This window comes from Xiphophorus couchianus, chromosome 11, assembly GCF_001444195.1.
Source record: "Xiphophorus couchianus chromosome 11, X_couchianus-1.0, whole genome shotgun sequence".
Classification (NCBI taxonomy): domain Eukaryota; kingdom Metazoa; phylum Chordata; class Actinopteri; order Cyprinodontiformes; family Poeciliidae; genus Xiphophorus; species Xiphophorus couchianus.
In genome coordinates this window covers 26,494,320-26,510,507 of record NC_040238.1, presented here as the reverse complement: position 1 = coordinate 26,510,507, position 16,188 = coordinate 26,494,320, and the positions used below count along the sequence as shown (strand labels likewise).

The window sequence follows — 16,188 nt, the reverse complement described above, 5'->3', positions numbered from 1 at the left end:
CAAGTTTAACAAAGAAAAGGATCAGATTATAGCTGCGTTTCCATTATTAATGTGTGCAAATCTTTGTCAATATTCCATTAATGTAAAAAAAAATTTTTTTCTTGCAGTTGCAGTGCCTCCATTAAATATGAAACAATTAAAATCACACGCAAATAAGTTTAATGCAATAAGTCATTAAAAAACATGCTTCATCATTCTCCTACTACTTTCTGTTTTCTTCTTCTTTTATGGTTTCCACCAGTGGCTACATCCAGTTGTTGATCATGTGAGTTGGATGATGTGGAAAAAAAGAAAAAGTTTCCATTGCAGTTTTGCGAAATAAACCAATCTTGATTGTGCCAGAACAAATTGTTTTTTAAATTTGGCACGTTAACATGAAGCAAATTTATTTTCGAAATGTCGAATTGCGCAATTGTATGTCCAATGGAAACGCAGCTGATATAGAAGTCTAATAAGAAGTACAACTGATACTGACAGCCTAAGGAAAACCTTGCAGAAATGAAAAACGTTGGGCCTCTGACACACGAGTAGGACCTCCAGAGAACCCGCTTATTCTTTGGACTGTTGTGTCTCAGGGATGCTTTGCCAGCTGGACTGGTCTTGAAGAGTTTTTTCTTTTATATGCAACAGGTTTTATGGCTGAAAACATGCGGTTTCATATGTTGCCATTGGCGTAACGCTGTGTTATCTTAAGTTGTGTATTCATGTGGCGGTCGGACTTTGAATAATATATTCTCCTTTTAGGCATTTTCAACATGGATCTTTAAAATTATTTTAAATTATTGGGGGGGGGAAACACACACAGAAAGTATTTGTGATATGTATGCGTGATTAGGCTTTGCCTGAAGAGAAACCTAAATACGATGTCAACACTGGATGCTTTTTCTTCATCCTTACCATCGCACCATCAGGCCGTGCTCCAGAAAGTTCTTCAGGTTGGGTAGCGTCTGCTGCAGGTCCGGGGTGGTCAAACCGTGCTGATATCTCAGCTGCAACACAAGGGAACAAGGGAACATTATCATTAATGTAAAGCAACACGTTACACCCATTCGGGCCACACATACAGCACGCGGTCACCACTCTCAAGCATGAGCCTGACATGTTAGGCGAAGAGAGCGAGAGAGAGAGGGAAAAAAAACATCCCTTACAGAAAACGTCTGAAGTCTACATTCTTCCACCATGACCTGTTCCTATTCTCTCTTTCAGACTATTACTCATCTGGACACACAATGGGCACCTTCTGCTGATAACGGGCATGTGTGATAACAAGCAAGGTGCGCTGAAAGACAGGAGATGAGGTGGGGGCGGCAAGAAAAACACTTCTGATAAAACATCTGGATGAAAAGGGTGCAAAGAGCACATTATGGACCTCATTAGGTTGTTCAGCAGCCTCTCCCCCTCCACTTTCTAATTCTGGCCTTGAACAGTTCCTCCTCCTTTATTTTATGATGATAGAATCTAATCCAGTAAAAAGAGGAGAACGAGGCCACCTCGAAGCGCCAGATGCATCTCCCCCAACACTAGGAGTGATGTCACAGGAATGCCAGCCGGCGATCAACGCAGGGAGTTTATTTAACCTACATCCCCGGACGCCGTCCACCGTACATCTCTGAGGCCCCACTGTCACACGGGCCACCTCGGCACCCATCTGACATCTGTTTTGTTTCCGCTCGGCTACCACGGCAACCGCAACCCCGGCAACCCCTCCATTTTCTCTGACACACACTTCTGGTGCCGAGATGAATTGCACGTGACTCCCACAGTCCAATAAGTCAGGATAACGGGCTGCGTTTTCGTACAGGGAGCATAATGGATGACTGACTTAATGATAAGAAATTAAAGGGAAATTGAAACTCGGCCAGGGTCACTGGTCCTTGTTAAGAGGGGATTGTTTCACACTTAATCAGGAGAAAAATGGTTCTGAGGGCGTCAGCAGCCCCTAACGCACATTGATAATTAGTTTTTTTTTCTTTGACTATGTAATATGTCACACCCCAAAGAAGCTGGAGATCTTTGTTTTTCTTTATAATTGGAAAGTATTAGGTACAACACAAAGTATTTCATTGTAGTATCCATGATTTCTTTTTTTTCTCTTTCATTTTTAATATCACAGTAAGTGGAGCCACAAACACTTAGGATTTTTTAGTCGACCCAGAAAGTAACCCCAGCACCTTTCTTTTATTAAGGGTAAACATAAAACAGTTCCATGTTCTTTACTTTGATAAATTAAAGTATTGCATTTAAAATTAATCTCTAAGCAGATAAAAACAAAAAGTATTGCCCCAAAAAGTGACTGTGGTTGCCATGACAACTTGGGGATTTTTGGCCCACTCTGCACCACTGGACAAAAGCAATCTAAACCAGCGTTTCCCAGCCCTGCTCCTCAAGACACACTGCCCTGCATGTTTTAGGTATTAGCCCAGGTGAGTTCAATTGTCAGGTGTTTGTTGAACTGCAGTCAGCTCAATCGGGCATCGTAAAGCAGGGAAACATCTGAAGCACACAGTGCGCCTTGAGGTGTAGGGTTGGGAGTATGTGGCTAATGTAAAAATAAAATAAAATAAAACATAACACCTACATTTAAAATGGCTACATTGTTTAGCAGCTTCTTTGCAACAGTAAAGAAGTGACAGAACCAACACATTTAATGTTAAAAAGAAAATTTAAAACTTCCAAAACAACTAAATATAGTTTAGTACTATATGTAAAATCATGCCAAATCATCAAAGGTTCCAATTTTGAATCAAACCTTTGATAACAACGTGAGTGCCTCTTACCCCATGAGTGCAGGAGACAGACATCAGCCTCCTGCAGACCCAGCATGAACTAAGCTGGTTTAGAAAAATGAAAGATGGGTGTTTGATGCATTGGAATCGGTTAAAAGGCAAATGTTTAAGATCCTAGCCAAAAAGATCCCGCTAAGTCACACTTCAAATTTGCACAAATCAAACTAGCTAAAGCTTTTGTACATCTCCCTTGATTTACAAAAATCAATATTTGAAACTACATTTGTAATTGCATTAGAGGATTTTTAATTTTTTTAATAAAAAATGTTCAGATCGTGGGACAAGGTCACCTCAAAGCCCAGTCAGTGATGGAAAGGTCCAAAACCCGAACGCCATCAACACAGAGATCCATTCATGCTTAAGAGTTAGACCTCACACTCTGGTCGACTTAAGGGCGGAACTGGGTTTGAAACTGAAAGCCGCCACCAGTTTAAAAATAAAACCAATAGCAACATGAGGGAATAGGGTTTGCTTTTTCCATTCCTAGATGTTAAAAAAAAAAAAAAGGAAATTCCAAATCTTATGGACATCTCAAGGTTCTTGTCTACAGAATAGAAACTATAAATCATGAATCAGATAGGAGTACAAAATAAATATTGCACTCACTCCGAGTAAAAACGGTAGTTGCACATACAGCATTGCTCTCTGTAGGAGGAATATTAAAGTGCTATCTCTGAATCTTTTTTGCGTGGCAGCAGCTCTGAAGTGTGTGTAATGACCACAATGCATATCTAACAGGAGCCTCATGTCAGAATCTACCCCAGGATGCCTCAGCATGAGCAGCAGCGGTTCATGACTCTGCATATGCACACCTCGCTCTCATAGCTCTCCTTATGTGTAAAAATGTTGGCCGGACTCCAAAACAAAAAATAGTTATGAGTAAAGACGGCAAAGAGGCTGACGTCACCGTTTTGGTTCGTACATCTGAGAAGGATAGGACTGATGTAGGGTAACAACTAATTATTTTCTTTTAGTAATTGATATTTATTATGACAATCTGATGAAATAAAATTGACACAATCTGCAAATTTTCTATTTAAACACATGTTTTATATTACAAAATACATTAAAAGATGCAAATAAACAAATCATTTGGTTCCGCTTGAAATAATAAAATAATCACTTTATTGCCTAAAATTCAATAATATAGCATTTATTTAGTGAATGTATGACCATTTGTACCGAAGGATGCATCTGCTGCTAAAAAAATAATACTAACATGTTGCTGCTTGACTTAACACAGAGCAGGGCAGAACTGTTCATAATTTTTGGGATTAAATATTTAAAAAATGGATCCCAAAAGATGTTTAATATGGGATTTTCTTTACAGAATTTAAACCAGGTGAAGCTAAAAAGCCTCATGAGTTGTGGATACAATATATTGATCGTGAATGCAAAATGTATTTTATTCTGTACAGTTTTGGCTTAAATTACTGCTCTGAGTATGTTGTTCTTTCAGAAAATTGCTTTTTTTGGAGTCTGTTTACTCAAGTTAAAAAGTAATTAATTACCAAATTTTGTTTATTATTTCAATAATCTACTAATCCAATCAATTGTTTCAGCCCAAGACTGATGTGAGATTTCAAACTCCCACTTTGAGAATGGTTTGCTAAAGCTTTTGACTCCACTTGCGGTCAGAAATGCACAGAAAGAAAAATCCTGGAATCACAGAACTTTATGTTTGGGCAGGAAACTAAAAATTCCTCAAAATCTAGAAGAAAAAATGCTCACATTCCAACAGCTGGCATACAGCTCTGCAAGCCAGACTATCAACATCCACAAATTTCTCCAGCTTTCTGTAGAGGAAGCTGCATCAAATTTCTTGTCATTTGGTGCTCTGTTTGTGTCTAGCTGCTTTTCCATGGACTGTAAAATTGAAATAGCAAAATAAACGTACATGAAATTTATTTTGAAACATGAACATTTTGAGAAAACTCAAGTTTCCCTCTAGAAAGCTTTTGGACTAGGATGAGGTGTTTTTTTGTCCATGTCCAAATGTATAGATTTAGCAAAATTGCAATGGAAATACTTTTGTTGCATCACGAGTCACATGATCAACAGCCGGATGTTACTCCTGGCAAAAAAGACAACAGGAAATAGCAGCAGGACGATGGCTTACTCTTGTTTTTGTTTGTTTGTTGGGGTTTTTTTCCAGACAATGTGCAGCTGATTCCACCAGAGTTCTCACAGCGTTTCACAGTTCATAAAAACTTGTTAGTCATTCAAAAATGTTTAATCCGTAGCTCTTCTGTAAAATCACGACTACAATTTCCCCAAAACGTCGCACACATATCCGCACCCAAGAATAAGGGGGTTGTTGCTCCAACACCTGAGTAAAACGCCGACCTCTCCTCTGATGGCTGATTGATGATGAGCGCTAGCGCTATGACTGAAATATGAATATATCTCATGTAACCCTTTACATCACTGCCATGATTTTTAACCCTGACTCTTAAGACTGCGGGAGGGCTACTGACTTGTTCCGTAAACTGAATTATTCACGTGATTTTAATTAAAACTTATTTTATGGAAACAACACAATTGCGAAATTGTGTTTTTTCAACATTAGCAGAATACTGACGAAGATTTGTGCACATCTGTAATGGAAACGCAGCGTATCTGTGTGATGCTTAAGGCCCTCGTTTTATGGAGGCAATCACAGTGTGCGCCGGCTGTCAAATACGTAAACTTCCCTTCGTCTCTGCCCGCCTGAGACAAACAAAAACACTAGTGACCCGGCTAACTCGCATGGAGGAATGGAGTACGTTGGAGCAGCAGAGAAAGAAAGCGCAAGATGGCTTAATAACAAAAAGCTGGGCGTCATTTGCAACTGTCAGCGCCTCGAAAGCTTCGACATCGGGATGGAAACAAACAGAAGAGAGGGTGAGGTTTAGATTCTGGTCTGTAAACCCAAACCGTTCCCTGGGAGGATGTCGCAACGTGTTGTAACAGACACTGAATAAGAAGCAGAGCGGTCCGATTCTTCTGCACACAACAGAACAAAGAAACAATCGGTGTTACTGTGTCAGTAAGAAGACGATGTACGTAACTCAGGATCAATCGGCTTGAGAGATGGCTTGCCGTTTCCAGTTTCTTCTTCCTAACTCGCTGTGATGATAGCTGGCGTCCTCGGCGTGCGTGTTAGTGTGTGTGTAAGCATGTTTTCAAAACCGTCCACAGGCTTCTTTGTAATGGGGCTAACCAGATCGTTGTGAGAAATTCCCCGGGTCCATTGAGGACAGCTGAAAGGTGAGAGCACCAAGCGGCTGGGTGTGGGGAGGTGCAGTGGGGGACACCCACTAGAGTTTTATCACATGACAAAGTGGAGTTGATCCAAGCAGGGTTGCGCATTCCTGCTCACACCTTTTTCTCTGCACCTTCTGGTTCTAGTTTACCGACTGAACAAAACCGCAGCATGTGTAGCGTGACGTTTGAGGGCAACGTCTAAGAAGGGCAGGACTCTTCGCGAAGACAAAGCCATTCTGCAAAGAATGGGGGATTGTATACAGGTTGAGGCTGCCAATCTGCTGGAGCCATGACCACACAGAAACACACTGAGGCTGACTGAGATCCTGAGGGAACCAGTCAGTTTACAGTGAATGCCATCCATCATTTGGCAAAACCTTCCTGCTCGCCCTGAGCCCTGTTCAGAGGCTAAACAAACAGTCTCGCTTATACCGCATATTACAGTTTCCCTGAGTTTGTCAGGGCTAATCACCTTCAGATTAGAGCTCTAACGTGGGCAGGCAGCAGAGAACTGTGAGGCTGATTACCGATGACGAGGCGCCGGGGGCAAGGGGCGCAGGGGGAGGCAGGTGACCAGGCCACCTCCCACTTATCTCCTTTTATGGTAGCAGTCCAGGAAATGCGGCTCAGACATCGTCAGGATTCAGAACTTGTAACATCACTGGAGATAGGAGCCAGAGGAAGTCTGGGACGCAGAATGTTTTCATCATGAGCCGCGCAATCCATGTATGAACAGATCAAACGTCTTCAAATCAAACTCCAGAAGATCTTGTGCATGTCTGTCCTGCATGGATGGACAATTATCCTGTGATTTATAGCTAGCGTGCTTTTGTCCATTGGTAAAAATAGAAAGAGCGCTGCTTTTACAGGCTCCCTGGGGAAGGTAATCAGGGGGCTCATTAGTACTTATGACAGCTCATTATAGAGGGGCTAACCAGGTGTTCCCTCTTCCACTGTCCTTTGGACCGGATGTTTCAGCAGAAACATCCGGTCCATGGCTTTATATGTTTCCATTTCTTTCTACCACTGTTTGCATTTTCATTTATGTTGGAAATATTGTTGATCTAGTCTGCAGCACTTTGGCTAACAGCAGTTGTTCTTAAATGTGCTATATAACTAAATTTGATTCGATTAGATTTGAAGGGTGACACATATCAGTTTTCAGACACAAGACTCATGGAGAGAAGCTTGTTTATGACCTCTCTCTCTCTCTCTCTCCTGGATCTAATGACATAAACGGCAGCCATTCATGACAATAAAAATAAAAGATAGAAAAGGATATGTTAAAGATATTTTCAGAGAAATATTTGACAAGTGAAAGCATTTCAAATGAACTTTTTTGTCATATACAATAACCAGGTTATATAATGCAGATATGGAAAATAATTAAATTAAATTAAATTCCAGAATTTTCCAGGCTCTGTAGGAACCCCAGCTGGGTTAATAAGTTTCAGTCCAATATGGTTGAAATTGCATAGATTCCAGCTTAAAAGATTTCAGTATATAAAACATCTGGCACGTAGTGATACATGCAATAAAATGGTAACCGTTTTTTGCCTCATTAGAACCAGTCTGGGCCATCTAGAGTCCCTCTGGCGCTGTTTGGCTGCTGCATAAAACACCAACGTTCACCATGGCAGCAGGTGAAGCTCTGAAGCTTTACCCTTCTCATTATAGCCGTCAACTACAGTATATTTATATGCCTCAGCTTGTTTGGCTCTTGTCAATATGCTTTACTTGTCCAACAGACCCGCACAGTGGCGTGTTGCTCCAATTATTGTAAATTTTTGTTTACAGCTCTGAGAGCCACATACACCGCTCCGAATCCTTGGATTTCCGTTTCTTCCACTTGCCAAGAGGATGATGGTTGCCAGCAGTCTGAGCTCTACATGTAGCTTTGATCCAATAAACAGTCCTTTCACCTCTGTGGTGCAAACATTAGAAAGTAGTATTTACATTCTGGAGGACCTCCATCCAATCTTTTGTTTTGATGTTTTAATTCAGCTGAAGTTGTCCAGCAGAATTACAGAACACGCCTTTTCTAGCAACAAGTTTTTCCTATAGAGCATGTTTATTTTACCCCAGCAGCTAAGACCCAATAAAACAAAACATTGCAAGGAACAGCAAATACAGTGCATGTGACATAAAGGTGGAAAACTGACAAAACATCCAGGAAAACTGGTCTGCTGAACATAATTGCTGTATACAACAGGGGGGAATCTACAGGAAGCTAGCTTACGACAGCACTTCCTGTTTTCGTCGAGCTTTTTCTTTCAATGCATTCAAATGTTTGTCCCCAACAACTTCAATAAGTTAGGCCAAATCTTTCACTGTAATTGTTCTGCCCAACTCAGCCTATGCATCCATCACTCAACCACTAATGCAAAAACAAAATGGCCGACCTAAAATAGCTGCAGATCAGAGCTAAACTGTATAACAAAAAAAACATGCGAAACTCTTCATTTGACATACATTTATAGTTGTGCCTCATTGTTATTTACTGTCCAGATGTTTAAAGACTTTGCATTTACAGCTTTTGCTATAGTTGATGGTAAAACCTCACATGGTGCAACAGAGGTTCAAAACCTCAACAATCGTGTGGTGCGGCATGGAATATGAAATCCAATATGATTAATCACTGCAGCCTTTCATGTGTCTCCATAAATATACAGAACAGGGCTGAAAAGTTGTTTGAGTCTGGCTAAGGTCATATAATTCATTCACAACAGAAACTCGCTTCCCTTCAACTGGAAGCAGCGTTCTGGCCTTGAATGCGTGCCACGCTCATCATCATCCACTCTTGAAGTCAAACTAAGAATCAGAACTCATAAACACCACAGGCGTTTGCTTACTGCTGAAAATTTCTTCCCACAAATTTGGACTGTGAAGAATCGCTTCTGACCTAAACACGACTTACAAAAGATATTTCTTTTTCCCTGATAAATGCGAGCCGAGATTAGAACTTTTGTTGCATTTCACATCTTGAAGTAGCAACGTTAGACGGTGTGTGCCGTTCTATTCTCGTCACAAAATCAGTCGGTGTAAGAAGCAGGAGAGAGGCCTGTTGGGTAACGACATTATTTGAGAGCAGACTCGGAGAGAAACTCTTAACTATGTTCATTCCTTTTTATAATAACTTTATCTAAAATGTGATAAAATTGTAATTTGCTTGTGGCAGATTCCAGCATATGGTAACCCAAATTTAGCCAGTTCTGTTAAGCATCAAGAATGTTGAAACATTTATTTACACATTTTTTAAAACTTACAAATTTTATACTTTGAACCAATCTTTAAAATTAACCCAAATACTGTATATCGGTTGAATCAGAGCAATGTTATTTTATACTATGGATTTAAAAAACAAACAAAAACAATTCCTTCAGAGATGTGAAACACACCCACATAAAGCTAAATATGAACCGATGTTAGTGTAATGTATTATATTTTCAGCAATTAATTATTGAAAGCTTAATCGAGCTTCAGAGAAAGTTCATGTTTAGAGTTTATAGGTTGATAAACTGCTCTTGCTGACAAAAACCTTTAACATCTGCAGTAAATATGGAAAAGCTCAAAGTCAAAAGATCACGTGATTTAATACAATTGTATTACAAGTAATTAAATCAATCACTGGTATCATAAAACAAAACATATGTAGTTTTACTTTTGCAAATTTATTGGTTGATGAAACACAAATGAACATTTTCCAACATTGGCGATCAGAGTTAATGATCCTGCTGAACAGAAGAAAGAACAGAGTGTAAGTAAAGTCAAAGTCCCTGAAGTTTTGCTTAGTGTGAGCAACTGTCTGGAAACAAATAATAGGCAAGTACAGGAGCATTATTAAAGTTATGACTTTTATCCACCTTTTCCTTCTCAAACTCTGCAGCTTGATGGACACTGTATGGAACTTTTCTTTCAAACATCAGAATCCATTCACCAGAGGAACGGTATAAAGAAAAGAAAGATTTTATAACCAAATATATTGCACATTTGCATTTGAATTCACTCTGTGTGAAAGTTTAGAAGTATGTTGAAAAGATGAGATACAATGCAGAAAGTGAAAAACAGAGCTTAGTAGCTCACGGTTAGGGTTGATGATTGGGTTGATGTGAACAGCCTGTTATGTAATGTTGACTCTAAATTTATTTACTGAGGAATTTGTTGAAAGATGTTTACAATCTTAATGGCGTTCGGCAAAGTGTCTAACGATTATTAAGTAAGTAATATGTCAGAAGGACACAGCAAAACATTGCAAGTCTAACAACACATTTTGGGCTGCCATTAACATCCTGTGGTCTGCTTTCAGGGGGAACTTGCTTGATCGGGGTTGGTCCTTCAATAGCAGCTACAGTCCATTTGACAGTTCCTTCAAACTTCACACTCAAACAATCAGGAGCACAAACTAAAAAGAGGTGACAACGTTCCATATTCAGTTAGAGCAGGTTTGCTCTTAATACTATTTTCTCTGAGCCAGCTGTGGAGTCTGTATGTTCTTCCTGAAGAGTAGGTTCTTTACAGGAACCCCAACTTTCTCCTACCATCCAAAAACATGAATGACAGGATAACTGCTCACTCTAAAATGACTTCAGGTAAAAGTGTGAAATGCGTGATTGTCGGTCTTGAATGCATGTTGATCTGTGCAGAACTGGGGGATGGGGATTAATGGCAGAAGCCATAAATCCTTCTATTAAAATTAAACATTTAAAGTCCCTCTTCCCTCTTCTAGGGGAGCAACTGTCAAAATGTGCCCCTTGTAGACGTGCTAGCAATGTCACACAACACATGACAGTTTAAGAATGTTAAACTTTTGTTCCTGTCGCTGCCACTGCTACCGCGTCCAATTAATTGAGTTGCCTGTCACTGTTGGCGTCACTCCCCGTGTGCAAAGCCGGTAATATTTATGGGCTTGACACACAAGAAGTGACGAACAATACGGAAAGGTGAAATTTTCCACCACATGCAGAGAAATCAACACACAGGACACAGATGAAAGTTGAACATGGACGATTACAAGCTTGAAATTTCACATGTCTGAATTTCGCTTGGCTGGAGGAGGGCAAGCTGTTGTCACCTCACTGAGTAACTTTCATAGGAAATAAATGGAGAAAGAGAGATGTTGCCTCCCTTGTGTCGAGGCCTTTACACAGTGGTTGGCCAAGAAATATATGTACTTAAACCTAAGATCGGGCTACTTATATTAAAGTTGTGATAGAGGCAGATTCCATTAGTTTGTTTGTAACCATTACTGCAACTTGCCTTTGACAGTAGTCACTTACTGTATGTCACTCATGTCCATTCAGAAGAGCTCAAATGAAATGCTGCCTCACTCTTTACATGGGTCAAAAGCGGAGCAGGAACAGTATTACGCACTGAAAGCTCCTCCACTTCATCTGCCATTGCTGGATTTCCCTCCACCCCTTTCACTCTCCTCTGAACAACAGTAATGTAACACAGGTGTGGCGAGTGTTCTCGGAGCGCGAGTCCAGTTCAAATGCAACCCTAACTAAAACCAGACTCTTCTGTCGCATTACCTGTTGTTACACGTTGCCGAGTATCATATTGCTGCCAAATGCAGTCAACAGATTTACATAATTACGGGAAAGGCTGTGTGAGACGATAGGAAATTCACTTAGGGAGACCACCGGTCACAAGAGATCAGTGGAAGTCTCCTGTGACCCCAATCACCGTGGGGAAGGTCTGAGGTGAACACAGCTATGCCAGCTGTGACTACAACATGGAGGGGTGTGTGTGTGTGTGTGTGTGCTGGTCAGCAGAGGAGGTCAGAGTCTGCTGGGCTACAGTGACACCTATTGGAAGGTCCATCTCCTCTTATGAGGCCCTCAAGGCTAATCAGTCTTGAGACTGCAATGCTAGAGTCAAACAAAGTAACCCGATAGCCTCACAAGCTAACTTTGTTTGTGAGGTTCCACCTCTGAGGTCAACTTCATGTTAGCAGCATTGGCATGTTGGAATGTCATCAATCGCACCAGCCACCTCTCACAGGAAATCACACCTAGGCTAGCCAGCTGATTCTCTGATTTACGGTTTTGTAGCAAAATATACAAAATTTGTTCTTCTGGGAACCATACATTTCTGAGGCAGGACTGCCGAATAGTGCCAAACAATGGGGTTCAAAGTGGTGCTTCGGGGTATTAAAGAGAGACGGAGGGCAGTGCAGAACATAAGTATTTTTCTCTTGGCAAGAAGAGATGCAGCAACAGAAGAAAGCTTCTCTCCACAAACACAAGCTCCTGCCCAGTAACAGTACACCGCATAAATAAAGCAGACAAATGCAGCAATAAAAGGTTTCTTTTATTGAAGCAAGAGCCTGATCAGACTCTTTTTATTATTTGGAATTAAAATTATATGTGGTACTTTACAAGGAGGGAAATTGTTTTTACACAAGTTGTGCTTCCACAAGGCCCCTTTGGAAAATAGCAGGGTCCAGATGAGGATGAATGTAAGGTTTGTGGGCAGGTGCCTATTCTGGCTTTCTGCAGCCCACATGTTCTCTCCTGGTCGTGAATGGCCATCTTATTTTCTTTTCCCTCCCTTTTCATTTGGTGGACCTGACTGTCATTTTATATTATTATTACTGCAGCAGAGGAGACTGGCAGGTTCAGCCGGTACGTTTAAAAAAAGTTATTTCAGAGTGATATGAGTAGATCAGCTAGTCAAAGCTGAAAAGTCACTATCTGCCTTTGTTTCCAATCTATCAAAAAACCAAAGGAATTTCAGGTATGAATGAAATTCTGATGACAGAATACACACATCAGTCCTTCCACAATTTTGACATTGTTTTTTAGATTTCTTTTTGCAATCAAAATCACAGTTTGTCGACCGACAGCACTTTTGAAATATTTGCAATGAATTTTGCTTTATTCTTTCCACAACAAACTCCTTCCAAAATGTACATATGGAAGAAATAAAGATGAGAAAAACAAAACAAGCAGGCAGACTGAAAGCACAAACATTTATATTCTTAAAAGATCATAAATTACTCCATGTCAGCAGACAGCGACAACCCATAACCATGATTGGTACTTTGTGCTTCTGTATGGGGATAAGGGTGATTTGTTACTTGCCATATCAATCACAGACTATAGATTAACAAGTGAGGTTGAGGCAGCAATGAGTTAGAAGTAAAAAAAATACTATTGCAATAAGTAATAAATCAATTAATCAGACAAAAAATGAAAAGTTCAATAATTTCTATTTGTATGATTTATCATTTTACCATTTTCTCTCTCTTTCTATCAAAAACTGGATGAGAAAAGTCTTCAGTCTAGTGAGTTGGTCTCAACTGGTTGTGTTTCTGAAGGACAATTTTGTTTACAGAGAAAAAACAAATTTTGTCGTTTCTGTCTTGTTCTTTTTGGATATTTAAAATGTTCTGGTGTTAAATGTTCATCTAAAGTTTATTATTTTTTGAGAATGTGTCCTTGCGTTATTTTGCCATTACGACTATATTACTTGGAAATGGTCACAAAACAACAATATCCTCATATATGGCAATAGCTACAGGGACAATTTATCATCCTGCAAAGTTGGTTGCTGTGACTGGCATAAAATACCAGCAGGTTGGAGTCGGTAGTCACTTAAGTCCTAAGTTTTTCACAAGTTTTGCTGAAAATTTGCAACAAACTCACAATTATTCATTACCATGAAAAAAACATGCAAGGATCTGCTGATTTTGCGTGAATTTCTATGATCGCAAAAACTGGCAGGACCGTTAGCAGAAGTGGACAATTTAAAGCTTAACCGACCTTGATAGAAAACTCAAAAGAACTCTAGGCACTGAACACATCCTATGCTCTGACAACACTCCTCAGGGTAAATGTTGTTACTCTTGTAAGTCAACTAAAAATTAAATATTTTTAGTGTCAGTGGACAGTAGAGTAAAGACTGACACACCGGCCCACCAAGTCATATCTGCATGTGCGAAGTTAACAACTGTTGCCAACTTAGCCGCTTTATTGGTATATTTAGCAAATTTTCAAGTCAAGGTAAAAAAAAAAAAATCTGAATTGGCCAAAATCAAAATCAACAGGTATGGCTTTATGATTGCGATCTGCTAGAAAACTGAAATCAGTGCACACTCTTCAATAAATGTCATAAACTAAAAATACTCTACTTTTGTGGAAACTGCCTACTGTTCAGCATCAGCAAAAGTGTGTTTATGTATACAGACAAAGCGCCACGAATAAGATTACTCACAATAGGCATTAGCAGACATCCAGGTTATGGGCACTAAGATCAACTTTGTTTATATTCCTACAGAAAAGATCGGAGATCGTGGTCGCTCTCCAAAAGAAACGGCCAAGGATGTTAGGCTTCAGGGAAAAGTAGAACACAAACAGAAAATATGTTTTCTTAAAATAGCCATTTAGGTTCTTTTTTTAAAGCTTTAAAAGGTAGTTGGTGTTTTCCAAATTGATCTCTGCACTACCAAGAATGTAATTAGCCCGACGGAAGAAAAGGTCGGATTAAATCTAATCTTGACGTTCCAAAACTAAGCGCCAAATTTGCCTGTAAGCAATAATGCCGTAAAATTTCACCCTCAGCAAAAAAACAGCTGAACTTGAAAATAAATGTTGGAGACGAGCGAAGAAATTTTTTAAGCAGCATAACAGAACAATAAACAGCAGCAAAGAGAGCCCTGGCTCTCCGTTTCATTGGCTCTGCGGATCAAATTAAAACCTGCCACAGTGCTGGGAGAACACGGGCTGCGTCCGGTTTACTTTGGAGCGCCCCGAGCATTCTCTGGTCATCTGGGTTTGTTCAACTGTGACCCTGCATAGTGTTAAGGATGTTAAAACATTTTTTGTGCTGCCAAAAGGCTCCAGTGTTTGGAACCGAAGCAGTCACAGCCCAATAGGAAAAAGATTTGTTAGAATGAATGAGTGATTAGGGATACTACTGTGTGCAACATGTAATTTTAACAATGAAACAATAAAAAAATAAGAAAGAAAATAATTAAATCAGAACCAAAACCTTATGACAAAACAAAACGCAATCTATAAATTCAATGTTACATTCAAGCTTCTTCTCTTTCACCCACCCACAGTTGAGCCTTGCTTAATAATAACAGCCCCTGACCGGTTGGCCCGAACAACGATTAGATTAATTTGCTGCACTTCCTCTGCAGCTGCTGCCAGACAAAAATATACATAATCAGTAAAAGTCCCTTCCTTTTAAATCTACACGGTTTGCATAGCCCACGCCGTATACATTTTCCTCTGCAACGGATGCGTCGTGTAGAACTTCACAAAAACAGCCGCAGAAAGAAAAAAAAAACATATATAAAAGTGGCAAATGCCATTCGGTTAAATGCCACCTAATTCCTGATTAACCAAATCTGATTAGGATGTAAAGAGAGAGGCAGAGAATGAGAAACAAATCGCCATTGTGTGGTTCTACTTCCCCATCGACCCCCCTTTACTTTTGAGGCCAACTAGTACGTAAGGTTTTCCATCAATTCAGCAACGGGACAAAAGTGTGAGGTTGAACGTGCGGTTTCTAACTCTTTAATGAGCTGGACGGAGGCCACCGCTCAACTGAAATGAGAGTTGGGTGAATTGAATACGGAAGTAAGGCCATTTCTTAAATGATAGAATAGTAAGAAAAGCTTAAACTAAAGAGAGACATCCAACACATCTCAGCCATCCAGACTGCTAGGATAAACAAAGGCGTTTAGATACAGAAAACTAAACACTATTTCAAGTAGGACTGAAGTTATGGCATTTCTGCTTATTGTCTGAGTCCTGCAGCAGCTCCACAGTCATGGAAATAAGAGATAAACTCCAACTTTTATGCTCCAACTTCTGACAGCTGAGGCGGTTGCAAGGCGAAGGCGCCAAACATAACAAAGCTGAACATGTAAACTGACAATAATTACAGCATGTGCATGTGTGTCTCTGTTTGGGTGCAAGTTTAGTCAGAGGTGGTTGTCCCTGCTGTGGGGACTGTCCTAATTGCTCTTAAAAGAAGGAGCCAACAACCTGAGTGAGGCGTGTTTTTAATTTTAAAAAAGGGCCCGTTTCCATGGGGACAACAGCCGCGCAGGCAATAATTTGTCCACAGACACCAGATATATGTCTGCTTTCCATCATAATGTATGGGTAGCAACGTGGTCGACACCAACAAACAAAGCCGT

At 40.1% G+C, this 16,188-nt stretch overlaps 1 protein-coding gene across 1 annotated transcript in view; it reads right to left on the bottom strand.

Moving 5' to 3' along the window:
* Positions 1-16,188, bottom strand: part of uvrag (UV radiation resistance associated gene) — a 114,603-nt gene that overhangs the window by 12,850 nt on the left and 85,565 nt on the right. Inside the window, exon 14 of the mRNA XM_028031336.1 lies at positions 898-989. Within this exon, the coding sequence (XP_027887137.1) occupies positions 898-989 (92 nt within the window). The remainder of the gene's footprint in view (positions 1-897; positions 990-16,188) is intronic.